General features: G+C 35.7%; 1 protein-coding gene across 4 annotated transcripts in view; it reads left to right on the forward strand.

Moving 5' to 3' along the window:
* The window catches only part of LOC133530772 (uncharacterized), a 106,356-nt gene that overhangs the window by 63,058 nt on the left and 16,316 nt on the right, over positions 1 to 26,982 (forward strand). For 3 of the 4 annotated variants that reach the window (XM_061868838.1, XM_061868841.1, XM_061868840.1), the window contains 6 exons: positions 9,324 to 9,418; positions 9,723 to 10,602; positions 10,675 to 10,831; positions 11,256 to 11,388; positions 11,698 to 11,802; positions 12,174 to 12,237. In XM_061868838.1, the coding sequence (XP_061724822.1) occupies positions 9,762 to 10,602; positions 10,675 to 10,831; positions 11,256 to 11,388; positions 11,698 to 11,802; positions 12,174 to 12,237 (1,300 nt within the window). In that variant the 5' untranslated portion in view covers positions 9,324 to 9,418; positions 9,723 to 9,761. Of the gene's footprint in view, positions 1 to 8,296; positions 9,419 to 9,722; positions 10,603 to 10,674; positions 10,832 to 11,255; positions 11,389 to 11,697; positions 11,803 to 12,173; positions 12,238 to 26,982 lie in introns of those variants that run through there. The other variant, XM_061868839.1, reaches the window with a different exon arrangement.

Genomic DNA, 26,982 nt, shown 5'->3' on the forward strand with positions numbered 1-26,982 from the left:
ATTTAGATTTCGTAAGTGCCTTTTTATATAAGCTGTGGAATGCCGAAATCCGGGTGAATGCTCAATTGGCGAGTTTTTACCATAATTTATTGGTTGCTCTAGGCGTTTACTTTTATCAAGGTATACTTTCCGGGCAATGTGGGCAAGATGGATTAGGTAACTGTTTATTGGTACAGTTAGCATCAAATAGTGTCAACACTTATTGACTTTTACCGTGTATGTGAATGAAACCTTAAGATTTTTTTTATACTACGTCGTTGGCAAACAAGCATACGGCCCGCCTGATGGTAAGCAGTCTCTGTAGCCAATGGATGCCTGTAACTCCAGAGGTGTTACATGCGCGTTGCCGACCCAAATACTCCACACCCTCGTTGTGAGCTCTGGAAACCTTACTCACCGGCAGGAACACAACCCTATGAGTAGGGTCTAGTGTTATTTGGCTACGGTTTTCTATAAGGTGTAAGATATGGCTTGATAATATTTTTTTTTTTTTTTTTTTTCCACACTTACAACTATCTTTACAGGTACTAAACCTAAGGCAATAAATAAATAAATATTATAGGTCATTATTACACAAACTGACTAAGCCTCACAGTAAGCTCAAGAAGGCTTGTGTTATGGGTACTCAGACAACGATATATATAATACATAAATACTTAAATACATAGAAAACACTCACTGCTCATGAAAAAATATATCCATGCTCATCATACAAATAAATACCCTTACCAGGATTTAAACCCAGAACCATCAGCTTCATAGGCAGGGTCACTACCCACCCGGCCAGAACGGTCGTCAATATCACCAATTTGAGAAAAGCCTGATATCTCTTTTAAGTAAAGTAATTAAAACCGACTTAATGACTTAACGACAAGACTCAAGCTAAGCTGACTCTGCACGGTGTTTGATAACACAGTGTGGAAGTATTATCATAAACGTCAATCTTATATCAAATTATGACGTTTAAAATAAGACTTGCATACTCTGTGCTATCGAACACGGATCAGTACCCCTAGTGTAACTTTGATCGACATCATAACGTGACGAACGCGTTTGCGTTAAGTCTCATTTTGTATAGGATTTTGAGTTTCCAAAACGTCCCGCTTGGCGCGCTCTTTCGAAATTCAATACAAAATGAGACTAAACGCAAACGCGTACGTCACGTTTGGAAATCGAATTTATTTACACTAGGGGTACAGAATTAACTTAACCATAAATACTCTTCGACTGAAAACTTAGGAATATTTATATTAACATTCTGGTTATTGCACCTAATTATTAACGTAATAATAGCAGAGAAAACTCTCATTATAATCTTTTTTCTAATTTTTTTACACTACGTCGGTGGCAAACAAGCATACGGCCCGCCTGATGGTAAGCGGTCTCCGTAGCCTATGTACACCTGCAATCGAATGTTTGCAACTACTACCAATATCGAATGCGCCGACTTCGAAGGGTGTTGTGTTTCGGAGGTTCCGGGGCAAACTGCCGAATCTGAGGGCCTACCGCGAATCACATTCAACGTGTTACCTCCCTGTCACATTTACGTGCGAAGTTACAGAGAGGCAACACGTCAAACGACAGAGAGGCAACACGTCAAACGTGCTTCGCGGTAGGCCCTCTGATACAAGAGCAGCCGATTCAACGGAGCCACGCCGTTTTATCGCCTAAATAATGTTAAGTATTCATTTATATTATTTGCTAGCCTGTTGTGTCCCACTGTCGGGCAAGAGCCTCCCTCTCTTTCTTCCACGCGTCTCGGTCTATGTCAATATCAGGGCAAACTTTACGAAAGACGTCAAGATCGTGCAGCCACCTCCTTCTAGGTCTGCCGTGCCACCGCAAAGGAAATACCCCCTTATTCATAAACGTGTACTAAAGTTACGAAACCGCTAATAATCGTTTGTCCCTTTCCATCATACAAATACGTCGGAAAGGGACAAACGATTATTAGCGGCATCGTAACTTTAGTACACGTTTATGAATAAGGGGGAGTGTTTGGTTTTAATGTTTTAAATTTATGTGTGTTAGTGTATAAGGTATTTGTAATATGGGGCCTTGTTGCCAGAATCAAAATATTTAATATATAAACAAAAAAATACTATTGAAGCCGACTATACTTGTGAACAATTATACCAATTTAGGTACGTTTTATTGAAGACTAGCTTTCTAGTGCCCCCGGGTATATCTCAATAAACATAATGGCGATTTACGATTAACACTTAAATTGCCAGATCCATACCTAATATTATAAATGCGAGTGTGTTTGTCTTTCTGTTACCTCTTCATTCTTAAACCGTTGATATGATTTAGTTAAAATTTGGTACATATACTCATTGAGAGAGATAAGATTTTATCCCAGAAATCATCACAGAGGTGGAAGTTTGGATTAAAAAATAAGCTAGCCAAATTACTAATTCCACTCAGAAGTCGCGAGCATAAGCAAATAACTGATAAAAACAGATATTATAGTCTGTCATGCTATTTCCGTCAGCAGAAAAACAGCGGCACATTTAAAAAAATATAGGCGCGAAAGGTTATCGTCCCATAGAAAATTTGTATTTCGCGCCTTTTTCTACTGACAAAGTGGTTTGACAGACTAAACACTACTTGAAAGTTTGAATATGGAATGTCAACTTCTGTAAAAACTAGTTACTTTTACATATGCCATACAACTTGATAAGTTTTTGCTAGAAATGATCTTGATAGATAGTCAAAGATCGCGATACATAGGTAGCTAATTATAATTATAAAGATGAAAGATATGGCGACGGTCTCACTTAAGATCGGAGATAGACGTATAATGATTAAAAATGTCATATTAAATTGAAGTTGAAGATGACTATCTAAGTTCGTCATACTGCTTTCTTAACACAACCATCCATTGGGTATGAAGGCTGCTACTGTAGTAAAAAAAAAACAAGTTTCAGCGGCGGGTTCAAACCCAGCTTGTACCACTGAGTCTTTGTCATTGACATATATCTAAGGACGGGCCTTACGGGCACTAAGAATGGTGCTAGTTCAGTGGTGTCACTCACGGATTCTAACCAATCCTGCAGTCTAACGGAACTACATAGTTGCGATGCGACCAATCGCGTTGTCATCCCATGAGCCGTGGCAATAAGACGGGACAACGCGAGAAAGATGATGATTATAGATTAACAAGGGATATTGAAATTAAAACTTTTGACACGATGTCTGTATTTTTGATATAAATTTAATTTTTATTTTATCATAGGTATATTTGCTAATTATTATTGTTTATAAGATACTTAATCACAAATTCTCTTCTCCTTGGAATTGTAAATAATAATATTGCAGTGCCCAACAGGGTTCACAAAGACCTAGCTTATAAGTTTACCACCAGTACAACCACTTTGTGAATTTGCAATAAAATATTGAGTATTAAATATATATGTCAGTGGAACAAAGGCAAAAATAATCATACTGTCTCTTTATTATCACCCTAAAAAGGGGGAGATGAGTAGTTTTTTAATCTACTATAACTGACAAAACTTGTTTGCCAGACACTGTAACTAGTAATCTCCGAATGCCAATCGGCCCATTATCCTTTAACACGTATGTATATCTGTCTGTGCCTTTTACACCGAGGACAATATCCAATAATAACAATAAAACAGTCACATTACGTGCGCGTACACACGGATTGATCAGGCAGGTCAGTCCTGATTCTACTCACTTATACATAGAGTTAATATGATTTATTTATTAAGAGCCAACCGTGTCTCACTGCTGGGTAAGGCTAAGTTTGACCATCAGTCTCTCCAAAAGTAGTCCAAGTTCTTTGTGTTGTAATATATGAATATGAGAAAAGGGGTCACTTTGTGCCCATATTTTCATATATGCCGCCTATTTTAACAACAAATTTATTTGCCAGTCTTTAAATTTCCAATAGCCTGCTAAACTTCTAGGTACTTATTTAACTAGATTATGTTGTAATATTACATCGATTTGTAACATTTTCCTTCGCTACCACCAGTTTTATTTTAAACGTGATTAATATTTTAAAAGTTTATACTAACATTAATTAGAATAATGTTTTAAGACCATGAAGACTCAAATTATCAAAAAACTTTTAGAAAATTACACTTAACACAAAATACCCTAGAGTTGGGCGGAACCCGCCAGCTTCGGCAAAAATATGCGAAGGACGACGGAAACGATTTTATAATCACGCCGATTTGAGCACGGCTGTGATAAAAATTAATAATGATCTGTAATGACTCATTATATTACGCCGTGTTATTTACGCCTCATTTACATTTTAATTTTATAATCCAATAAGATTCTGATACTTAATTGCAAATTGTATCCTGTGTTTAAATATTATCTTAAGACCTTTTGAGGGTGTACCTCGTATAATATGAAACACCAATCCTCAAAATAAAGTTCGCAACCAGCACTTGATCAGAGTAAATAATATTGGCGTTCGTCATATCATAAGTCAAAATGATAGTATAGTATAGATATAGCATTTTGACTTTTGACGAACTTCTAACTTGACTTACTTCTAATTAATAGTAATTAGCTATTTAATTTAATTATTTTGACTTATGTTTCTAGGAAAGAGATAAAACAAATTAACTAATTGGGGCTTGTAATATTTTATGAATAAGGGGGTATAGCAGTATAGCCCAAAGCCGTATAGACTAAAGACGTCGTGGGTTTCACGACACCCTTCCTTGTGGGAGGTTGTGAGGGGTCTGTCCATTCGCGCCCCACCGTGTGGGTCATTCGCCGTCATTTTGGGAACGATGTGCGATCTGGTGTGGGCCAGGTTTATCGCTACCGGTCGTTATCCAACCCCGCGACCCGTAGCCCGGTGATACCGTTTGAGTGGGGCCAGGTTTTGGGGCCCGCAGTGAAGGCGACCGGCAGCGTAGGCTGGCGTGAGCGTCGTGCCTATATTGGCGTCATCCGAGTTAGACTAAAGAGTATAGACCAAACACTAACCCCCTTATTCATAAAGGTCTACTAAAGTTAACAAGCCGCTAATATTCGTTTTTCCCGTTCCATCATATTAATACGTCGGAAAGGGACAAACGATTATTAGTAATAAACGATAGATTATTAGTAGTAAACGAGTATTAGTAGTAAGTACTTATAAAACTTGTGTCATTTAGATGTGCCGGGCGAAGATAAGAATAATGATTGCGTAGATAATAAATGATAATATTTTTTATTTTGTGACTAAATAGAAATCTTAACTATTAATGGTTAAATGTAAGAATAAACGTGAGATTTTAACATCCGCTTCGTATTCATTGCTCCCTTTTTGTATAAAGAGCTGTCAAAGTTTTAAATAATTCCAAGTCATTTGGTTCAAAGCGTTCATTTTTTTGTCTTCAAAGACCCGTCGAATTCGAAACGTAATGATAATATAACAAACTAAGTAATTTGAAACTAGGTCCGGCTTTACATAACTTTTAACAAAAGCTATTGACCTTATTACAAGTAAATCTTTATCTTCAATCACACTTTGAGCTTTACAAAAGTTTTGTAACTAACCTATGCTTTAATTACACGACCTTTTAGAGTCAAAAGTCAATTAGTCTACTAAGTAGTAAACAAAAGTTTTTAATAACAAATTTTATCTACCAATGTAACAATGACTGGTGTATTGGGACTTTCATTAAATTCAAGGTGGCCGTTGTAATTTTAAACGTTAACATTATATGTTTCAACGTAGAATAGATCTAATTTTAAATTACAATGGAGTATTGTTAATAGTGATTTTTATTCCAAATAAGTTCACTTCCTTTAGTTATTTCAGTAACTACTAAAATAAGAATCGATTGAATATAACTTATAGGGACCGTGCGCGTTGAAGGGTCTGCCATCTTGTGGCCTGAATCGGAACCATAAACATGTATATTTACACGTCACCTGTTTTCTTGTGCATAGTAGGTTCTGCCATCTTGTGGGCTACATCGGAACAATAAACACCACATTTACGCCTCGCGTCAAAAATCTGACGGCTCCTGTGCTGCCTCCTACAGTTTATGCACGCTCCCTATAACTCGTAACGTACCTGTAGTTTGTGTCATCCACGATGACGCGCAGATTTGTCATAACTAACCTTTAATGACATGACATTACGAGTCAATGACACGATCTATAGTTATACTTAGAACAAACATCAACATTTTTGAATTGCAAATCTATTAAATTTTTCACGAACTCATTCAAAATAAATAATTTCAACGTACTTATATTTATGCGTAGTGACGTGACATGTTGACAAGTTCTAAGAGATGTCAATTCAATAGTGATGTGACACATACATTATCGATGTGTCGATCGGCACGAGTGTATGTTTAGACATAGTTTCAAAGAAAGCAATTACGAAATGTTAGAAACATTTTTAAGAATGACTTTAGATGGCAGATTAAATTTAAAAGGTTTTAATGTCAGTCAATACTAATTCTTTTTTAATTGAAAATGATTCAGTGCCTAAACCTCGTTTTTTCTGAACAAATACGAGTTTAAATCTGAGACCGCATCGGTAACCACGAACGTCTCAAATGTCAATTTGGTTTAGGTTAATGTTGGATTAGGTTTTTTCCTCAAATGTGACGTTGGGTATCGTTAGTTTCAAATTAACCTTCCTTGTCGAAATGAAGGATAAGCATATTTAGAAATAATGGTTGCAAATTCAATATTTTATAAATTCGCAGAAAGGAAATACGTGCATGCCATTTTATATCGTTTGATTTTTAGGACTGATATAATGTTTTCCTTTACTGGTAAAACATTTCTTACGTAGGTGACTTCCAAAAAATCATTGGGTAGGTACAATCTAGGATTTGAACCACCAATATGCTACCATTGCTTCTTCGGGAAACCTGTATATATCTGAGGAGTAATTCTAAGTTGTGTGTGAAATCCCCATCAGTTTAGCGTCTACATAGACTACTTATAGTGATGATAGTATTATTCTGATAAAAACGAACCTATAATTTGATCTAATACCATTGGAATGTGGCCAAATACGTCTGTGTGAAATTCCGTAGGTATAAGTTATACACGAGCGCTTTTTTCAAACAATAATATTACACGTTTGTCAACGTCATCGAAAAAGCAGTGATTGCTTTTAGTTTCAGCAGTTAAAAGCAGGTGGGCTGTTATTACTTAAAAAAAAAAAAATATAATACGCTCGGCTACTGAATTTCTTGCAGACAGACTTGGCCGCACTGAGATATATAATTGATTTCAATAATCTTAAGTTAAGCGTATATGCCTTAGAGCATCTTATGATGAAAGTGTAGGACCCGCGCGTAAACGCCTTTCCATACAAACGTAGTCCTCATTTTCCTCTCTGGATATTAACATTATTAAAAATATTTTGACACAATTTGTTGTATATCATCCACAGCTATAAACGTAGTTTGATCTTTTTTTATTGTAGGAAATCTGTTTTTTACAATTAATTTTCACAAGAAAAATATGAAAAAAAAAAAATCACACGTACGAGCTATGGTTATGGTGATTACGTCTGTATGGAAAAGCGGCCTCCCCTTTCCTCTTAATTCCTAAAAACATCGATGTTTTTACTTTCTACGAAACCAACAAATGAAATCCCTACGGACTCCCAAAAGACATCCACATGGATGAACTAATTGTATATTTTAATATATTCTTTCCATTTGCCTACACATGAATCAGAGTTTTTTGCTCTGCCCTGTATTAGATCATTCACCGAAATGTCAAAACCGGATAATAATTGATAATAGCATATTTACGCCCTTCTTGGAGATCCGTGGAAACCAGAAATACTCGTAGTCGGTAGTAACCCTACCTTCGAAGTCCGGTTCGAATCCTGGTAAGGGCATTTATTTCAGTGTTTATCACAAATATTTATCCTGAGTAATGGATGTATTTCTATAACTTTAATATATATATATATATTTAGGTGGCAGACAGTTACTTTAGATTTATTGGAAAGAGAGGCTCCTGGCCTGACTCCGCAGTCACATAGGTCGATCTGTGTAAAATTATCCTATTATTTATTATATTTTTTCCTAAAGCCAAATTTATTCACTAATAATACAAGAAAAAAACACATAACAGAATCATATAACTAAGTAACCTATAAAACTTAACGTCTAAATCGAAAAATAAATAAAACTAAGCTTAAAATAAATAATTAAAAACTATCCCCCTGCGGCATGGTGTCGTAGACGCTGGCAGCATTTCGTCGTTGTATCGCAATACTTATTCTTTCTACGAACACCGGTGGCGTCTGCTATTCTTTTAGTTAATTCCTTAAATAGTGTAGAAGCGGTCGGACCCACGGGCCAAGGGTCTCGACGCCAATTTCTTTATTTATTTCCATTTGTAAATCTATTAGAGTGTGGCAGATGCTTTTGGCACGTTGTTATATACACCATAATTAATGCTAACTGTATATTGAAATGTATATTACTTTGAAGTAATTGTATTAACGTGAAAAAAATCCAACGAAACTGTACGAGTAGTTGATGTGGACACAGATTCAATTCCGAAACTAGTTTTTCGATAAAGCTTTCCACGTGGATAGGTTTCGTCTACTTAATACAATCTTACACTAGAATTCATTAAAATACTCCCGATATGTATCGAACAAGTATTTAATAATAGACAATTATTATATATTTTATGCATAAAATTAATCTCACGAATTTGCTTAATCGAAATGTGAAACTTAAATTTGTAGCTTTATTTAATATTTTGTTTATACAAAATTACAGCTATGTCTAATGACCGAATGTCGGCTTCTATGTCATTACACGAAATTACTTTTATAATGAAATGGCTGAACCAAAAAACCGGCCAAACGCAAGAATCGCGTAAACGGCTACTTCGCAAAAAACTATATTCCTAGACGAATTCACGTAGGTAATCTACTGTAATTTAAGAATAATGATTCTAAAAAAGCGGGGTATCACGCATCGATCAAGTTGGTCGGTAAAATTAATTATATTCAAAGTATTAGATCTATTTTCGAGAAAACGAGATTGAGCGAGGCAAAAAACGCCACGAGTGTATGTCGAAATTGGTAACGTGGAGGTACAATTACTTATTAAAATTAATACAACGACTCGGCCTTCGTCCGCCTTCGGGTTGACTATCAATCTAACGTTGCTCGATTTCTGTTTACCTTGTTTTGAATTAGTTGACTTTACATATGCTCTGGTTTTGGTTGGAACGCAGGTGTAATTATCGTGTTTGTTGTCGGTTACTAAGGTTGTACTTCATTAATTATTATCAAATAGATCAATTTAACAAATCAAGGAGACTAATTTAAATTTTGTTTGTTTCAGATGTCACAATTGTTGGCTGATCTTGAAGACTGATTAGTTTTACTATATGAAGCCAACTAGTCAGGAAATGTGTGATCCATGAAGCGGAATCACAGGTAGTTATTTAGTTACGGAACATATTTGTAATTATGCTAGAATCATTTATATTATTTAAAAACATCGACAACCCTAATATAAAAAATCGGCAGCCATATAAAAACATCCCCGAGAATTAAAGTTTAAATTCAAAACATTCCACAGCATTCAGCTAATCTGACTGTCAACAAAGACCTATTGTTCACTGGACACATTGTTTCATTTACATCGAACCGAAATGAATCACTGTTATGATTGCCGCTAAAATGTATTCAATTTAATTCGATTGTTTATGACAAACTGGACAAACTGACTTGTTCGCAGGTCGTTTTCGATTGAAGGCGTTAGAGTTTACGCTCTGCGATGACTGCGATGGCGGCCCACCAGGAATCCTTGCACGAGAGGCTACAGCCAGTGGAAGAACCCCTGTACCTTCACCATGGCGCACCCTGGCCCGAGACCGCCGACCAGCAGGATGAGCACAGCATCGATGCCTCCCCCTACTACAACATGCCAAAAAGAAACAAGAGAAAGAACTTCAAACCGCGATGCGCTCCCAACGCCACGACCTTTTCGGACGACTCTAACGGAGCCAATGGCGACCAAAGCCCCGTCAACGGCAACGAAAGAACAACACCCGAACAAACAGAAGAAGATTATCCTAAAATAGGAGTAACAAATTTTAATTTTCTCAAAGGAGTCGCTGTCGACCTAAGTAGGAGACTAAGCACCGACTCCAACGAAAACATAGATTCAAATTACCAAAATAGGTTACCCGATGACAAAAAAATTGAGTCGTTCCAGCGCTCGTATATAGATAGCTTACAAATAAGCCAAGACGGCCAAAGGGATCGGACCGTCTTAAATTTTAGTAATTTACAAAATAAATCTTTCTGTGCCAAAAATCCTTTTGCAATATCTCAGTTAATTAAGACTAACTCGCCTCCTAGAAGAAGGGAGTCTGAATCTGATGATGATAACAAAGGTCAAGATATAAATGCAAATGATAGGTTAGGAGAGAACCAAGAACCGATGGAGGTTAGTGAGACACAGCAGAATGGAGATGGGTCAAACGCTACTAACAAAATGTTACGGGACTATGCAATGAATACGATGAAGGAACTGCTAGAGATTTATGGATTGTCTTCCAATGAAGTAGCTGATGCTATAAGCGGACAGATCAGGGCTTTGGAAGCACTCCAAGGTAATCCTTTAAAATCAATTACCTCAAAAAAACATTTACCTGTGAAAAAAATATTAACCAATCATTTTTCAGGTAAACCTTTTACGCAGCTGCCTCTAAGTTTGAAACGAAGGCACGATTCTGGAGACGGCGACAAAATCCGTAGAAGGTCTTCGTCAGCGACTGAGGATGAAGGCTCTACTAATATAACCCCACCGAAGACACCTGACAATGACATGGAGGCTCAAAGGTATCGTTATTCATTATTTCATCACTTATTGATTTGTCAATGTTGACCACCTGTGCTTAACCCTTTAACCATTTGCCATTCCTTTCTAGTCATTCGATTTCGAACCGTTATTCTTATAGTACTGATGCGTTTTTGTTTTAAGTGTGCTGGCAAGTATGTTGCCTCTACAGACTAAAGGGTTAACTATGAAAAGTTCAATCAGCAGGGAATTCTAGGTTCTATAATACTTTCCTTCATAGATTTTCATAAAAGAATATATAAATAGAAAACTGTTAATTTTCTTTAGATTTTTACCCGCAAAAGTATTTCTTAATCACTCATACTTAATATTTTTTTCTTACATCTAAAAAGATTTTTATACATACATTAATCTGTTACTTTTTAAAATAATTTCCTCTGATACTAACAAGAATTATTTTCACAGACAAAGAGCACTACAAATAATCAACCAGCAGTCAATGCGGCTGTTCGGCAGGGCCCCCGAAGAAGAAGGGAGCGGTTCTGATGATGGAGAACAAACCTTGGACTTGAGCGTCTCAAGAGACACCGACGGACAGGTAAAACTTAGTAGCCAACGTTAACGCTCCATAGGGTTACATAACGCAACTGTCACTGTCGCACTAATACGGAAGAGTGATAGAGAGAGATAAACGCTACGCTACGGAGTATTAACAATTGGCACGTTAGCAAAGCACCCAGATATCGATGAAATTTGGTTTTGAGAGAGTTTGAGGCCCGAGATTTTTTGTCAATCATCATCATTCTGCGAAGACAAAGACGCGGTCAAGCTAGTATTATCATAAATCCCATATTGATCCAACATATCTTTTACTAATTATTTTAACAGTGTCTGTTTATTCATATAGGAACAATCAACGACATCTAGCGCCGGCAACAGCGTGTCGGAGTTCGAACAGCAGAGCTTACTCATGCGCAAGAATCTCGAGGATTTAGCGAATCTGCAGATGCAGGTCTGTGTATAACCCCCTAATTCATAAAACTTAGCAACCTCTGTTAAATTTTGTCTCTTTCTAACAAACAAAAATTTCAAAATGACGGATAGGAACAAACAATTACCAACGGTTTGTTAGATTTTACAAACTTTATGAATAATGCCATAAGTAACCAACAACAATATTAATAATGAGAGCATGGATTTTACTTCTATGAATAAAGTCATCACTTACAATTAAACGTTTCATACAATTAAAAGTAAAACCATTTCATTTGAGTGTATTTTAAGATTTTTATGTTTTGTATGGAAGAAGAATAGTTATAAAAAATACAACTTTACTAATTAGTATTAAAATAGATCAATCACTAAAATTATAATTCATTTCAGGGTTTTTTTCCGAAGCCAATGACTGATGCCGACGATGCGCAAGAAAGAAAACTGCAAGCGAGCGGTAAGTACTAAATTAAATTGCAATAAACGTGTATAAAATACAGACACATAAATCGATTAGCCTTCCTTCATATCAGTGGAAATATTACCGTTATGCCAAGAAGTAGGAATTTATAAAAACATTAATTGACACGATTGATCAAATTCGACTTCAGTTTCCCGCTAAATTGTTGCATTAACTCAATATAAGAGAAAAATGATTATAAACTGATGACCTATCATTACGCGAGTAAATAACACATTTGACCACCGTGTAAGATGGTAAAAACATAATTTCTTTGTTTTGTCAAATATTTGGTCATGAACCAGTAGACGCTCATTTTAAGCCATTTTTTGCAACATAATTCCATTCATACTTAATGTTTGTAATAATTTTATATGCATAAATTGCTCTTTTGTCACGGCTTAACTAAGTTGAGTTACGAAAATTCCGTACGTTTTTTAACATGAAATATCAATCAATGAAATTCTGCTATTGTACAGAATAGGGAAATCTATCTGTTTACCAAATTTTATCGAAATCTGAGGAAAAAAAAAGAAAAGAAAATGAAAATCGGCCCATAAAATGTGATTATCCGTTTATGTCGTAACGCCTCGTGTCCGTCAGTACTCTCAGTACCCGCTAAGTCCAGGTGCGAGCGAATTAGCGCGTGCTGTCGGTTTCTTCTCGTTAGTGTCTTTTAACTGTGTTTATGTGTCATTGGAACTGCAGCCTTGCAATTAGAACACGTTCTGGCTAAAATACAAACGAAATTATGTAGTTTGTGAAAATATCGAAAAAAAAATCTTAAAATGAGATAATAACTTGCAACTGTTTCTTTTTACGAGTAATTAGTTATATACTTATTTTTGTTTCAACTGTTTTTACTTAAAATTTTGAAGTAAAGTAAAATTTTAAAATTTTAAAAATAATTATCAAAAATCAAAAATGGATCGCTATAAAATCGTACGCGGTATTTCCGGACCGATATGACCTTCAAACTTTCAAGAAAGGATTACTAGGCGTATTCCCATCTTAAAGGCAGGTGTCCATGGGTGGCGATAATTGCTTGCTTTTACCATCAGGCAATTTGTCTGCTCGTTTGCCTCGTATATTTTTAGAAATTCCATGCTAAAAAGCATGTTTAATGGAACATTTTACTGTTTTTATTATCAGTTTACGTACTAAACCAACGCATAACTGTATCAATAATGATATGCGCTCAAATTACACTCGATTTAAATATAAGCGATCTTTTGAACACGATCGATCATCTTAAATGATGACTATACATTACCGGTTTAATATTTATTATAATGTTAGAATAATTCCAAATATTGAAATATTATACATACACACCTATGCTCCTAATATAAACTGATATTCAAAGTCATAATTGTACAAACTTCTAATAAAATAAGTACATTTGTGTCCGCGGCCGGCAAATCGTCCCACTTTATCGCTTTGCCATAAGGACGATATTTGCTTGTATTTATATGAATAACCTGACAAGGCGTCATTATGGCAAGCGACAGTGCAGTGGGATGTTTCGCCGGACGCAGTCACATTTGTTTTTCGAGAACGAGGCGTTGTAAAGAAAATGATTTTATTCACGCTAAGATGGGACTCCGCATTCCACAGTAGTTAAATACATTATATGCATAAAGGTCTAAGTCAGTTTATATATTATTTGTCATAGTTAACAGCAATAATGTACCATCAGCCGTAAAAGTGTATGGCGACTTTATCAATGAATTCATTCATAATTTCTCCAAGCAATTTCGCAGCTCACTGTACAAGAAACAACTAATATCTATGTTCTCCACAAAAGTGTACATTCTTTAACACATTGCCGTGAAAAGTGACGGCCGCCTAATTTATTCCTTGATCAACCATTTCTGTTGTTTCCGCATCATTATCGATTCCGACAAATATTGGTATTGTACGTTGAACCCGGTGAGAGTCTGATGACTATTTTCAAATTGTCTCATTAGTCTCATTTAGCTGTTCTTGTTTACTTTTTGTACTCAATCACGTATGCCTCTCATGTCTTGTCTAAGGTGTAGAAAACACACGCACAAAAATCGGATACCTATATGTATATTCTCTGAATTTTTCATAAACTTCCACCCAAATTTTAAAATGTCGTAAATTACCAAACCATGTTTCTATACCTAGTAATATTCATATATTTAGAAATCGAATTGGCAATGGTCGAAGGCAAAGTTCGAAATCCCTTATTTTCAATATACAAAACGTGTGTGTGCCCATGACGCCAAATCTCCAAGATCACGCAATTTTAACCTTTAATTTTATTTGTCCTTCCTCAAATCAGGTAACAGTCGTTTTAGGCGTTTCCTCCTGGCCCCTGGTCTCAGAAACCTCGGCGAGCAACACTAATCTGCTCAATCGAGCTAGTTCACCCAATTGGAGCTAATGGGCTACATGATCTGTTTGCGTTTCGACATGCGCTGCGATGAACCGTGAACCGACATGCTCGGTTTTTATAGGGAAGTATCATTATCAGCAACGGTTTGTTTTATTTGGTAGACCATTTTAAGTTAAATTATGAAACTCGTTTCTGTCCGCGACACCTCTGCGTAGAATAAGTAGATAATAGGGGACCCGTTTCACCCCAGTTTCACCCCCGTTTCGCCCCCGTTTCAACCCCGTTTCACCCCCGTATGGGATGATTTTCGGGTCCTCAAACTATCTCCATATCAAATTTTATCTAAATCGGATCCGCAGTTTAAGCGTGAAGAGGTAACGGACAGTCAGACAGCTACTATCGTATTTATAATGTTAGTAGGAATATGTATTGTTTAAAAATAATTGAGACACATATAAGGTCAATTTAGAAACTACGTATTCGATCACTGTCTCTAAAATACTAATACCTTTAAGTATACTGATAATATATTTCATAAGAGGGACATTAAAGCTAAAATTATTACATAGTGTTTTAAGAAGCATTGACATTAATCAAACGAGTCTTCAAGAAGTTGGCTATCGGAATGCCCATACATGAAATCAATTTAGCATACAATTAAGGTCAAAATTACTTAACTCACATAATTAACTCTAATGACAACCATGTAACTACTGCCTAATTTCAGAAAAAAAATCAACAGCAACCAGTTTTAACTGTTGTATGCTCCGTATAATCCAAATTGAGTCGTAATAAAGAAATTATTCCAAAATCGAATTAAAAGTACAACAACCTAATCGATTAAAATCGATTAATTATTCGATTACAAGCACATCCGAATTAGAATAACTAATTCATAAACCGTTTTGTATGTAGGTGTAAAACGTTGTAATATTGATAAATACCCTAACACACAATAAACATCAGAAATATAGAAGAAGCCGTGTTTTTAATTGCTATAATTAACAAATTCTTAATAAATTATATCTCTATCGCCTTAGGAGCGCACGGTATAATAATTTATAGAAAAGGAGGGGAATATAAAGTTGTTCAAAGTAAAAGGGACAGGGATATTGGGAACGTTGGGACCAGTGGGAGGTTGCGAGTCGATAATCGATGATTTTATCAAACAATCGATTTGTCATTCGATATCTAGGCAGTGAGTTCGCCGGCGGCAGCGTTTGATTTTTCCAATATGTTCTAATTTGTGCTTTGGCATTAATAACTGACTCAATTCTATTATTATCTTTTTTATTCCGCCAAATATATAGTTTTTATAGCATTTTGAGGTCAATATATTCATAATTTACTCGATTTCGCCAGATTTTGATCTCAATCACTGTAATAAAATAAAACTACGAGAAATATTGCTTCACACGAATTCGTGACTTGGTCCTTTTTTTTGGCATGGTAAAGTATCCTTCCTAGTTATTATTTAAAACTAAATCGTTTACGAGACTTAAGAGTAGGTGCGATAAAATCGGTTATTCAAGTGATATTACCGAATAACCGATTTGCAAAATAATAGTGAGCAGTGAGCGTAGAGCGTATGCGTCTGCTTTTTTAGAAATATTAATGGATAATTGGATTGCAATAAAACATAAATTTATATCGACATTAACCATGAAAAAATAATTGTATTCAGATTTTTCACTTTTCTTTTACCTACATACTAGCCCACACCGTGATTTTTTTCACTTATAGGGGATATATTCCAAGATAAAAATAATCCTACAATGTTTTTGGTTGATGTAAGGACAAGCATCGAACCACTAAATATCGATGCAAAACAAAATTTTACACTTACATAATTAATTTTAATATCAATATAGATTATGGATATATACAGAGGATTAGGTACTATAACTAGCTTAAATCTAAAATAGGCATGAGGCATTGTACCAAAAATATTAGCGCCATTTTCTCGTTGTATCGCAATTCGCAATACTTACTGATACGTTGTGCGAGGAAGCCGCCAGCTCTTCGGTCACCAGTTACCAACCAGACGCTTCGCGATTTCTGCAAAAAACTTGTGCGTGCTGGGACCTCACGGACCTAGAGTTCCAACGCCAATGGTACTCTCTACCGATTTCCACCGGCGTTTTCCGCCGCTGCACCCGCTTTTACAATTCAATACATTAGTCCGTTGGAGGTGGGACGATGACAGTGCGTCTACGCAGGTAGCATCCCACACTAACATCCGTCCCAGGCTCCAAGGAACCAAGAACACCCCATCAGGCCTCTTGCCATCATATTAGTAAGAATTACGCACATATAAACATACACACACAACTCTGCGCAAGGCGACGCGCTCTCACGACAATAAGCACCCACCGGACGCGAACCTAGATGCCCAGTAAATGGGAAACCGCCTGATTCGCCTATTGCGGCCCCCACAGGATATCACGGAAAATAACGGCCGGTTAAATTGGGATTTTATTGACAATTGCTCCTCTTGTGCTGTGATTTGACAATGTGGAGCTAATTTTACTGTAGCTACGCTAGGCAATTTAGGATTGGACTGAAATTAAAATATTTTCACGAAACATTTGAATTACAGTCCAATTGTTTCGCGAGACGGAATCACTTAGGTTGATCAAAAACGATCGTTAATACCGGAGTTTCTTCTGTATACATTATAAAAGTTAACGATTTTGATACTTTTTCTAAAACTTTTATATATAGGTATAAAGTACAAGATTTTAATATGCATAAAGAATATAAAAATAAGAATAACGTAAGAAAATTACACTTTGTAATTAATTTACTTTATGATGAAAACTTTTGAAAATACGTAAATTAAAAATCTTTTTAGGGTTTCGTACCCAAAGGGTAAAACGGAACCTTATTACTAAGACTTCACTGTCCGTCCGTCTGTCCGTCTGTCACGGCTGTATCTCATGAACCGTGATAGTTAGACAATTGAAATGTTCTCAGATGACATATTTCTGTGTCCGCTATATCAACAACTACTAAAAAGTACGGAACCCACGGTGGGTGAGTCCGACTCGAACTTATCCGGTTTTTTATTTATACACTTTCAAATCTAAAAGAAACTAAACAGTACCTGGATACAGTTTGACTCCTCCTGCATCTGACGCCACACGCAGGCCATTCATAAAAACGACTTATTAGAAAACCGATTTGACATTTCGTTAAGAAGTAAAGTCACAAAGACTTAATAACTAGAACGTTTATACATGCTACTGACGATACGATGTTATTTCTTATGTAGGTATTATAGGTAGGTAAGTCAAATACTTGAGATACTTATAAATAAAAAGCTAATTTTAATTTTTATATTATGCGATGATAAATATTTAGGACAATCTTCCACAAATGAGTACTAAAATACATACACGATACATCCATGGCTCAGAAACAAATACCTAAATAAATAAATATTATAGGACTTTATTCCACAAATTGACTAAGTCTCACACTAAGTTCAATAAGGCTTGTACTTGGACAACGACATATATAATATATAAATACTAATACATAGAAAACACCCATGACTGAGGAACAAATATTTGTGTTCATCACACGAATAAATGCCCTTACCAGGATTTGAACCCGGGACCATCGTCTTCATAGGCAGAGTCACTACCCACTAGGTCAGACTGGTCGCGCACAAAAATAAATCCCTTATTAGGATTCGACCCTGGGACCTCCAGCTTCGTAAGCAGTCAGTACAGTCACGTCTGAAAATATCGGTATACATATTTTTGGCACATTTTTTGTACCGATATTTTCAGACGTGACTGTACCAACCTAGGCTAGGTCGTTTTCCTACTCAATCTAATCACATTGCTAATTTAAGTGTCCCGATCACCACAACAAGTACTACTCGTAATGAAAATTAAGTAGCATTAATATACCTTCGATCTTATTAGACGTACAATCGTGTCGCGAACTATTCTATCGGCCATAATTAAACTCGGATCGATTTAATCGTAAATTTCAAGGGTTTGTTACACATTGGCACTTAGTTAATACGGGGCCTCCAGCTAGAACAGCCGATTGTGATTTTACAATTTGATTAGGTTGTAGTCGTGTTTTGACACGACATTGGCAATATGGATGTTGCCTGTATAATAAATTATTTCATACCATGCACGATATAAAGCACGAGATTATTAAAAAAACGTAGTTCGTAAATCACTTACTTAAAAAAGTAGCTGACTTGACCACTTGTGCAGTTTTCATATACCATAGTGGTTAATCATTTTAACGGAAAAAAACTGATTTGACTGGAAGAAAAGTATCCTATTGTTATCGCCGATTGGTCTCAAATCCGCACGCGTCTCTGAGTCGTGTCATTGGGCATTTCACTTGCACTTATCGATGCGCATGAGATGCACTGCGTATCAAGGTCGTATCGTAACAAAATCAAATCTATAACAAATTGTTACATTAGAACCGGCCTCCATAATATTGTATAGATATAGTGTAGAACTGTGGATGCGAGCCCTTTTGTTAATTAACTTAGAGCTGCATATCCTGTCGGCGAGACAGAGACGGTATGGAGTCGAAAGGTTACATTATAACTAAAAATATTGAAAAAGGTAATTCTGTTGTATCGATTAGAATATAATACTAGTCTTAGAAAAAAATATAGAGGTATATAGGCTTATATTTATAAGTACATTCGAGTTATAAATCGCAGCTTTGCCTACTTCTGTATGGGATATAACTAATGCTTTCTCTAGTTGTATTACTAGCTAAATAAATATTTCCATTTTCTACTTGTACAAGACTAATTAACACACACATTTTTACACCGCATTTTTTAGCTAAAGACAAATGATGTGCTGTGGTTATTGTTGAATTCTCATTTCCTTTTCATTTATTACGTAATATGAAATCGATCGGATATTACACACTATAATTTATACCCAATAAAAGCCAACTTTAAACAAAAAAAAAAACATTTTTCGCAGTTGAACGAATGTGTACCGACCATGAAACTCATTTCCCAAAACGCATTCAAAGTAATGGACGATGTTAATCGACAAAATTTGTAAAACGAACGCGTGTGAACTCATGGCTCATTTGTTTTTGTAATCAAAGCAATGAAATCAAATGAAATAAAACATCTTGCAGACTGTATTCGTTAAGAATCAATAGAATCACTTAATTTACCTATTCTCGCTCAGCGCACCTCAAGTCGGCAATTTTCTATTGGTACTTAAACTGATCCCTCGCTACTCATCCTAGCACATCTCTGCTGGAAACGCAGCTTTATTGTCAGGCAACTTGTGGCCAATGAATATTTTAAAACAAAATTTAACTCAATAAAAAACGCAATGTAAGTAATAACGTCTCCACAGCTCTGTCAGAGACTTAATTTATTTTATACAAGAGCCAGCCAGTCTAGGAAAAACCTATTAATATTCAAAGGTTCTATCAATTCTCAATAAAGCCTGGCGATCCGCCGACTTTTCTCTTCCATAAATACTAAAGAGCGTGTAGGGAAAATATATAGAAAAAAAAATCACACCTCCATGGATTTAATGCGCGTATAATTTCTTTGTGGCACCGCGCAGAATGTGAACAGACGTCATAAAATATGCATTTCTTTGGATGCGTACGCGTTGCTTGCACACAACCGCGCTCACCCACACAGACGTAAATTATTCTGTGTATACACGCTTACGAAGGGGCATGGATTACCTCACATAGACTTTGCATATTATATGAACACTTGAGGTTACGTATAGAAGCACTACCACTCCATAACCCGCACTACCCAATTGCATCCAGCACCAATTTACATTACAAAAACTCATATTTTCTCCTTAAACAGGTCTTTTATATTTGTATTTGTAACTAACATATACCATATATTTATATGAACGCCAATATGCAGTATTGCGTGGGTATCTTGAGTTGGGGTATTCCAGAAAAATGTCGGGTACGTGACGCTACTTTCTTAACAATTCCGATAAAGCTAAGAAGCCAATATGTGGTATCATAACGTTTGATAGCTTTGAATTCAACGGTTATTAAGGTATCTGCTTTACGCGTCACGTCCCCAGCAAAGTAGACGTTTTCGTATAAAGCCCCAGTTGTCTTATAAGCTATCTGGTGCGTGTAAGCGATCTGCGACGCACACATACGTACGATCACAATAACTCAATCGCAATACACTCTCAACGCTTTTGCATATTCATTTGAGAGTTGCAGTTTGTATCTTTGTATAAAATTATAATGCATTATGTGACCCGGAGCGTCTTCTTCGTTTTACGTTATAAAAGGCAGATACTAGCATTCTTTGATGCTTTAATTTTACCTTTTTGTTCGCGTGTTAAATCAGAATGGATTGTTTCTAAAAAGAAAGGAGTGTCAGCTTTTTCTTGCTTGTAATGTTAAACTTATAATGATTTTAGTGGCGATAATCTCAGAACCTATGATTATTTATTTAAAAATGTATATCAAGCATATTACAAATACCTTACAGATTAACATTGCAATATATTTATATGCATTTTATAAACATGAAAACTAAACACTAGGCGATCAAACGGCGTGGCTCCGTTGAATCGTCTAGTCTTGAATCGGATTCGGCAGTTTGCTTCGGACTCGGAACCTCGGAAACAGGACATAGGTGACGTTCCCGACCGAGAACAATTTGAAATCAACCTTATAGACAACCGACTTTTGGTTCAAACCGTCACATACATTCTCCTAATGCCCGATGTACTTTTAATAGGGGGAATTTTAATGACGAAGTTTCCGTGACACAGACATATTAAATATATTGAGACATATTAAATATATTGCAACGGTTCACTCACGTATCCGCGTCGGTCCGCCAACGCGTGCTTCCGTGGAAGCTACTCGTTATTGATCAAAATATGTCGACATTTTAAAAGGAGAAGTTAAATGTGAAGCATATTTCTATATGGCATTGCTTCTGCAAAGGTTTCAAATTCAAAATTGCAATAAAGACTCCGAAACTTAGGTTTAAGTATACCTAACTATTACCTACATACAAATAAAATCTTAAGGAAATCGGTAAATTCGTTTAATATTATATTCGTATTCAATTCTTTACTGCAGATAACAAATGATAATGACGAAAAATCTTCACTTATAAACACGTGCGTACTATATTCTTCGATTTTATTTAGCCTAAAATCTAAGAATTGCATAACTCTGGGCGTAACTGCATACTAAATACCATCCAAGTGGAAAACAATAGAAAACCACACCTTCCAATTTTATGTAAAAATAACACTTTTTTTAAGAAGAAACGCCTCGAAAACCGAAAAATAAACAATCTGACGCGCATTTGCAACAGTAACGCCTCTCCTCAAACTTAATTCTATTACCATTCACATTCATACAAACCTCGTATCCTACTTTCCAATTCACAATAATGGCAAAATGTAATAGTAGAGACGAATGAAAAATGAAGACGGTTAATCGTTATACAAAACTGAATTGCTTTTGTAGCACCACATTGTAGCGATGTTTCAGGTGCATAGGTTGGATTTTATAAAATAATAACAATAAATTTGTTTTTTTTTTCTGTTCTATCCAACATTCTCTGACGAATTTAGCTGGGTGTCGTGGCTGTGACTGGGAGGGCTCCTTTTTGTGTGTGTGTGTGAAGTTGAGTGGAGATGTAGAGTGTAGTGTACTGTCAGGTACTCGGTATTGTCGTGACCCCACATATATTTATGTAAAAAGTGCATAAGACGAGGGGTAAGCGGTCCAACCCGATAAATTGAGATCATTTTTCATTTAAATAAGTAATAAATCCACACACAACACTAATAGTTCTTACAAAAAATCGTTTGCTCGAATGATTGGGTTTGACCGCTCATCCCTTGTGTTGCCCGAACGTTAATTAGAATTGAAAATATTGAAAATTGAACCGTAAACTGTAACCGTCCATTGCGGTTTATGATTCAATTTGCAATGGTTAAATTTTAATATTTTCAATTCTAATTAACGTTCAGCCAACACTGGTAAATAGACGCGACTGCAGACATTGAGACATTGACAGTCTATATTAATACAGATCTCTAATAATAGACAGTCGTAATAGTCATATGACCCCTTCATTTGTCGCCTATATGCGTAGAATGTTAATAGCATATTATGCTGATTTTATATTTTATACGTGTCACGGAATTATATTTATGGTCATGCGAACCGTCTGTTATGACAAGGCTTGATTAGGGTTATCAATCGCGTTCTAAAAAATATTTGAGATTATTATGTTTATTGGTCTGTCACGATTAAATAGTAGATTGTGTCACAAGGGAGCAAAATTATATATTTACCGCGAAGGCGTAGATTGAATTCTGAACGAAGCGACTGTGTACTTTGTTCAACCGTTGCGCCTACGTACAAAATTATTTTCATTAAATTTGTAATGTTCTTATATTGTAGCAGGTATGTCGATTTATATGCCGATTTAAAGTAAACTATCACTACTATCACGTTTAAACTTCTCGAAGTTTTTTTCATAGTGTATTACGATACAAGTGCGAAAAACAGGAAATTCAAAGCGAGTGGCGATAAATTAAAACACAACAGCTGTTTTAAAGTGACAAGAGTTGCGAATTACCTATTCGAACATGTATCGGACAAGGTTTTACAGTACATGTGACCCTTCAAATTTTGAAACTTCAAATTCTGCTAATTATGGCACTAATGCGGTAAAGCACATGTACTGTAAAAACTGTTGGATCACAATTACCCAGTGGGGAGCAAAGTAGGCATTTTTACTGTAGGTAATTTTGTTGGGTTTTAGTTGAAGAATGCAAGAAATGGAATTTTATGTAAATGTAAAAACTATCAAGTTTCTGGTTTATAATTACTAGCGTCGCATCGATAGTACCGAAGAACATGTCGAATACAATTAATGTCAATTTGACATTGATGTCCCGCAACTATACTGTATTCCATTATTCAAGATTTTTTACTTTAAATTACTGCAGTTATTCTTGAACAAAACAAACAATTCATAATGACTTTACCGGCCGACTTTGCAGCATCAAGATAATTCTTTAAACTTATTGAAATTAAAACAAAACCACATTCGTTCGTACATCTGCTGTGTAAAAAGAAAAGTACAACGATTCATACTGCAACATGCTGTTGACGTATCAAAATTATATTGGAAACGTATTGATTAGTTGAGTGCGTAGCTTTGTAAACAAGTAAATATTTAAATACAACTTTGCTGTACGTAGCTTTGCATTTCCTATGAAGTGTTATGCTATTTAAAAACAATACGAACATTTATGACAAGTAAATATAGTTATTTGTTTTGACCGGGGGGCAAAGTTGTTGTTTAACCGCGAGTGATAAGATTGATATCGAGCAAGAGAAAGATTCCAAAATTTTTCCCAATCTTGAAACGTTTTCAAGTTTAAATACTTGAAAACGTTTTAAGATTGGGTAAAATATTTAAGAGAAATGTAGATAAATGCTACGGTACGGGAAAAACGATTCATTAGATCCCATGGAGGCCTGATTGTTTATTCAACGATTTCTTAGACATGGGATTACTTAATTTTCGTACTATCTAGAGCCAATATGATACTTCAGCGCGCGTCGCTATAGACGTATGATGGATGACTATATACATATGATATAATATATATAATATATATCACTATATCTATGTGATAAAATAATGGTCACTTTTTACCACATTACGATACCGAAAAGCGACGGAAACTATCTTTATCACTTTGCCACGTAGACAGCAATGACCATCATATCTAAACAGTACTATTCTTAACAGTTCTATATGTTACGTTTTAGAAAGAGATCCAGAAATTAAAAACAATAGACTACTAATCAAAAATAATAAATTTTAAACTGCTATTACATTGACATTACATTTTATTTTCCGAATATCGTCCCCGACTCGCAAAGTTCTCGATTATCGCCACATTAATCCATATAATCGATTCGGTCGTATCGATGCGATCTGCGCCGTCTATCCATCATTGTGCGCTTACCTTTATTTTATTAAGGACCTGAACAATAAGTTGGTTCAGAAATGGTAATTAAGCCCCAGGTTAATGATGTGAGTGTAAAGCGATTGTATGTATGTAGCCATATTAACAATGTTGAATTGCAGAGATGCTTTGCAATCGCATTTTTTGTAAATTCAACTTTTAGGGCATTCCTGAAAAGAATATGGGATGTGTTTAAGGTATTGTTTAGTTCTTTTTTAATGCCCCTTTTAAGGATGAATGAAATTTTGGTGATTTGTGCAAGATCACAAGAAATCTTTGTGTAGCATTGGACGCCTTTCGACTAATCTGATGACTATGATCGACTCGACAACAAATACATTTTAATAAAAAACGGCGGTCTAATAAATAAGGCCAAGCGTTGATCGGTATTAAAACTCAAAATAACTGTAACAAACAAGTTATTGCTTAGAGAAATTTGATTATCGCAAAAACAAAATTAAAAGTATCCGTAATAACACATTTCCGGACACCCGAACCGCGGAAACTAACGAGCATAAAAAAGCTCAGCAAAACTCTAATTGACTACCAGTCTAAAACAAACTAAAAGTTTCTTCAAGTGAGACAGCGTAAACAGAACAAAAACTAAACAAGATCATGCGGAATCATTTGCGTAGTCCAATCAGCGCTCAGCTCTGTCCGACGGCCGGCGGAGACGGCCGAACAAAGCCGAGTCCGGGACAGATGGCGATTCCGTGTTATGGCGATTGCGATCACGATTATGCGTGATCTTTAAATGGAAAAATTACTAGCCACATTGTTTTAATCAAGCAATTCTAATAAAGTTTATCAACCTTCAATGCGACTGACTTAGCACATAATAATAAATATCGGCTGTTTGTAGGTACTTAACTTTTTTCTTTCTCATTAATTTAGAAACAACCACAGGATGCAGTTTTGAGAATATCGACTAAGGGTCGGCAACACGCATGTATGCATGGATGCATGGAGTTGCAGACGTCTATAGACTATGGTGATCGCTTAGCATCAGGCGGAACGTATGCTTGTTTGCCACGGATGTGGCATAAGAATATTCGGTTTGTTTATAGTTACTCATTGAATACATCATCCACGGAGTATAGAATGATATAGTCGTCACAATAGATGTATAAATATTTAAAAAATATATACGTTATAAAAATAAATTTAAAAAATGGCGGAGGAGTTGTCAAAGCGCTTTATAGAGGCTTCCGGTGACCAGAGGGCTGGCCTATATTTTGCTCAGAGGATCATCAGTATCAGTATTGCTATCCATCGGGGCAATGCGATCAACCTTCTGGGCACCCTACCAAGCGACCAAGATTTAGAGCAAATTTTTTATTTATTCATTTTTTATTTAAGTGTTTTTTATTATGTTTAATATGCATATTTTTTAGCAATTAGAATCCCCATTCTGTAGTAAAAAATCATATATTGAATCGACTATCCAATAATAAAGATTATACATTTTATCAATCGCTTTTTACTTCATTTGAAGCATAGCCATATACGACTTAGAAGCGCCCATAGGAATAGCAATGGAGCTTCACATCGCCATGACACGTAATACCACCCGATCGCCGGCGCAACACATCTAGATCCTTTATCTATCGACGGACCCGATTTGATCTACGCATGCGTACGTTCATAATTATCAGGCTCTTTCATCCGCCGACTCACTTTATGGGTCTCCAACCCGTGTAAATGTCTCAAATCATATTGGCAACTAGCTAATGGATCGTTTCATATGTATAATTAACTATGGTGTATACAATGCTGTAATTATTGTCTAATTAAAGTTTAACGTCGGCCATTCATCGACTAGAGAGTTAGTTGATGTGCTTGCTTAGAAGAAAGTATGTGCCTTAGAGCATTTCCCATTGTTTATTTTGATGAGGCTTGCTGTACAAATTGTTATCCGCCAAACTTTGATGTAAATTTATGTTTTAGCATAAGCAAAAATAATATATATACGAATTCTTGGAATTTTAGATTAGAATCTGAAGACGTCAAAAAAGCCAAACGCAAACGTTCATAACTGGTATTCTAAAACACACAAAAAGATCCCACACGAAGATGGAAATAACAATAGTACAAAAATTATCTGCACAGGAAAACGTTAAAGATACTTCCAATCTCGAAGACACAATACATTAATCGATATATGGAAAAATTAAACTAGACGTGTCTGTCCTTATCGGAGTATCTCCAAACCGAAATATTGTTATAAAAAGTACGTTGTTACTACAATCTTTATCAATACTTGCAACTATATTTTCTGCTTTACCATTTACAGTCTTATTACCTTGGAATAAAGAAGTTATGATACGATTATCAGGGTATATGAGTATA

The sequence above is a fragment of the Cydia pomonella genome, chromosome 23 (genome assembly GCF_033807575.1).
Source record: "Cydia pomonella isolate Wapato2018A chromosome 23, ilCydPomo1, whole genome shotgun sequence".
Taxonomy (NCBI): domain Eukaryota; kingdom Metazoa; phylum Arthropoda; class Insecta; order Lepidoptera; family Tortricidae; genus Cydia; species Cydia pomonella.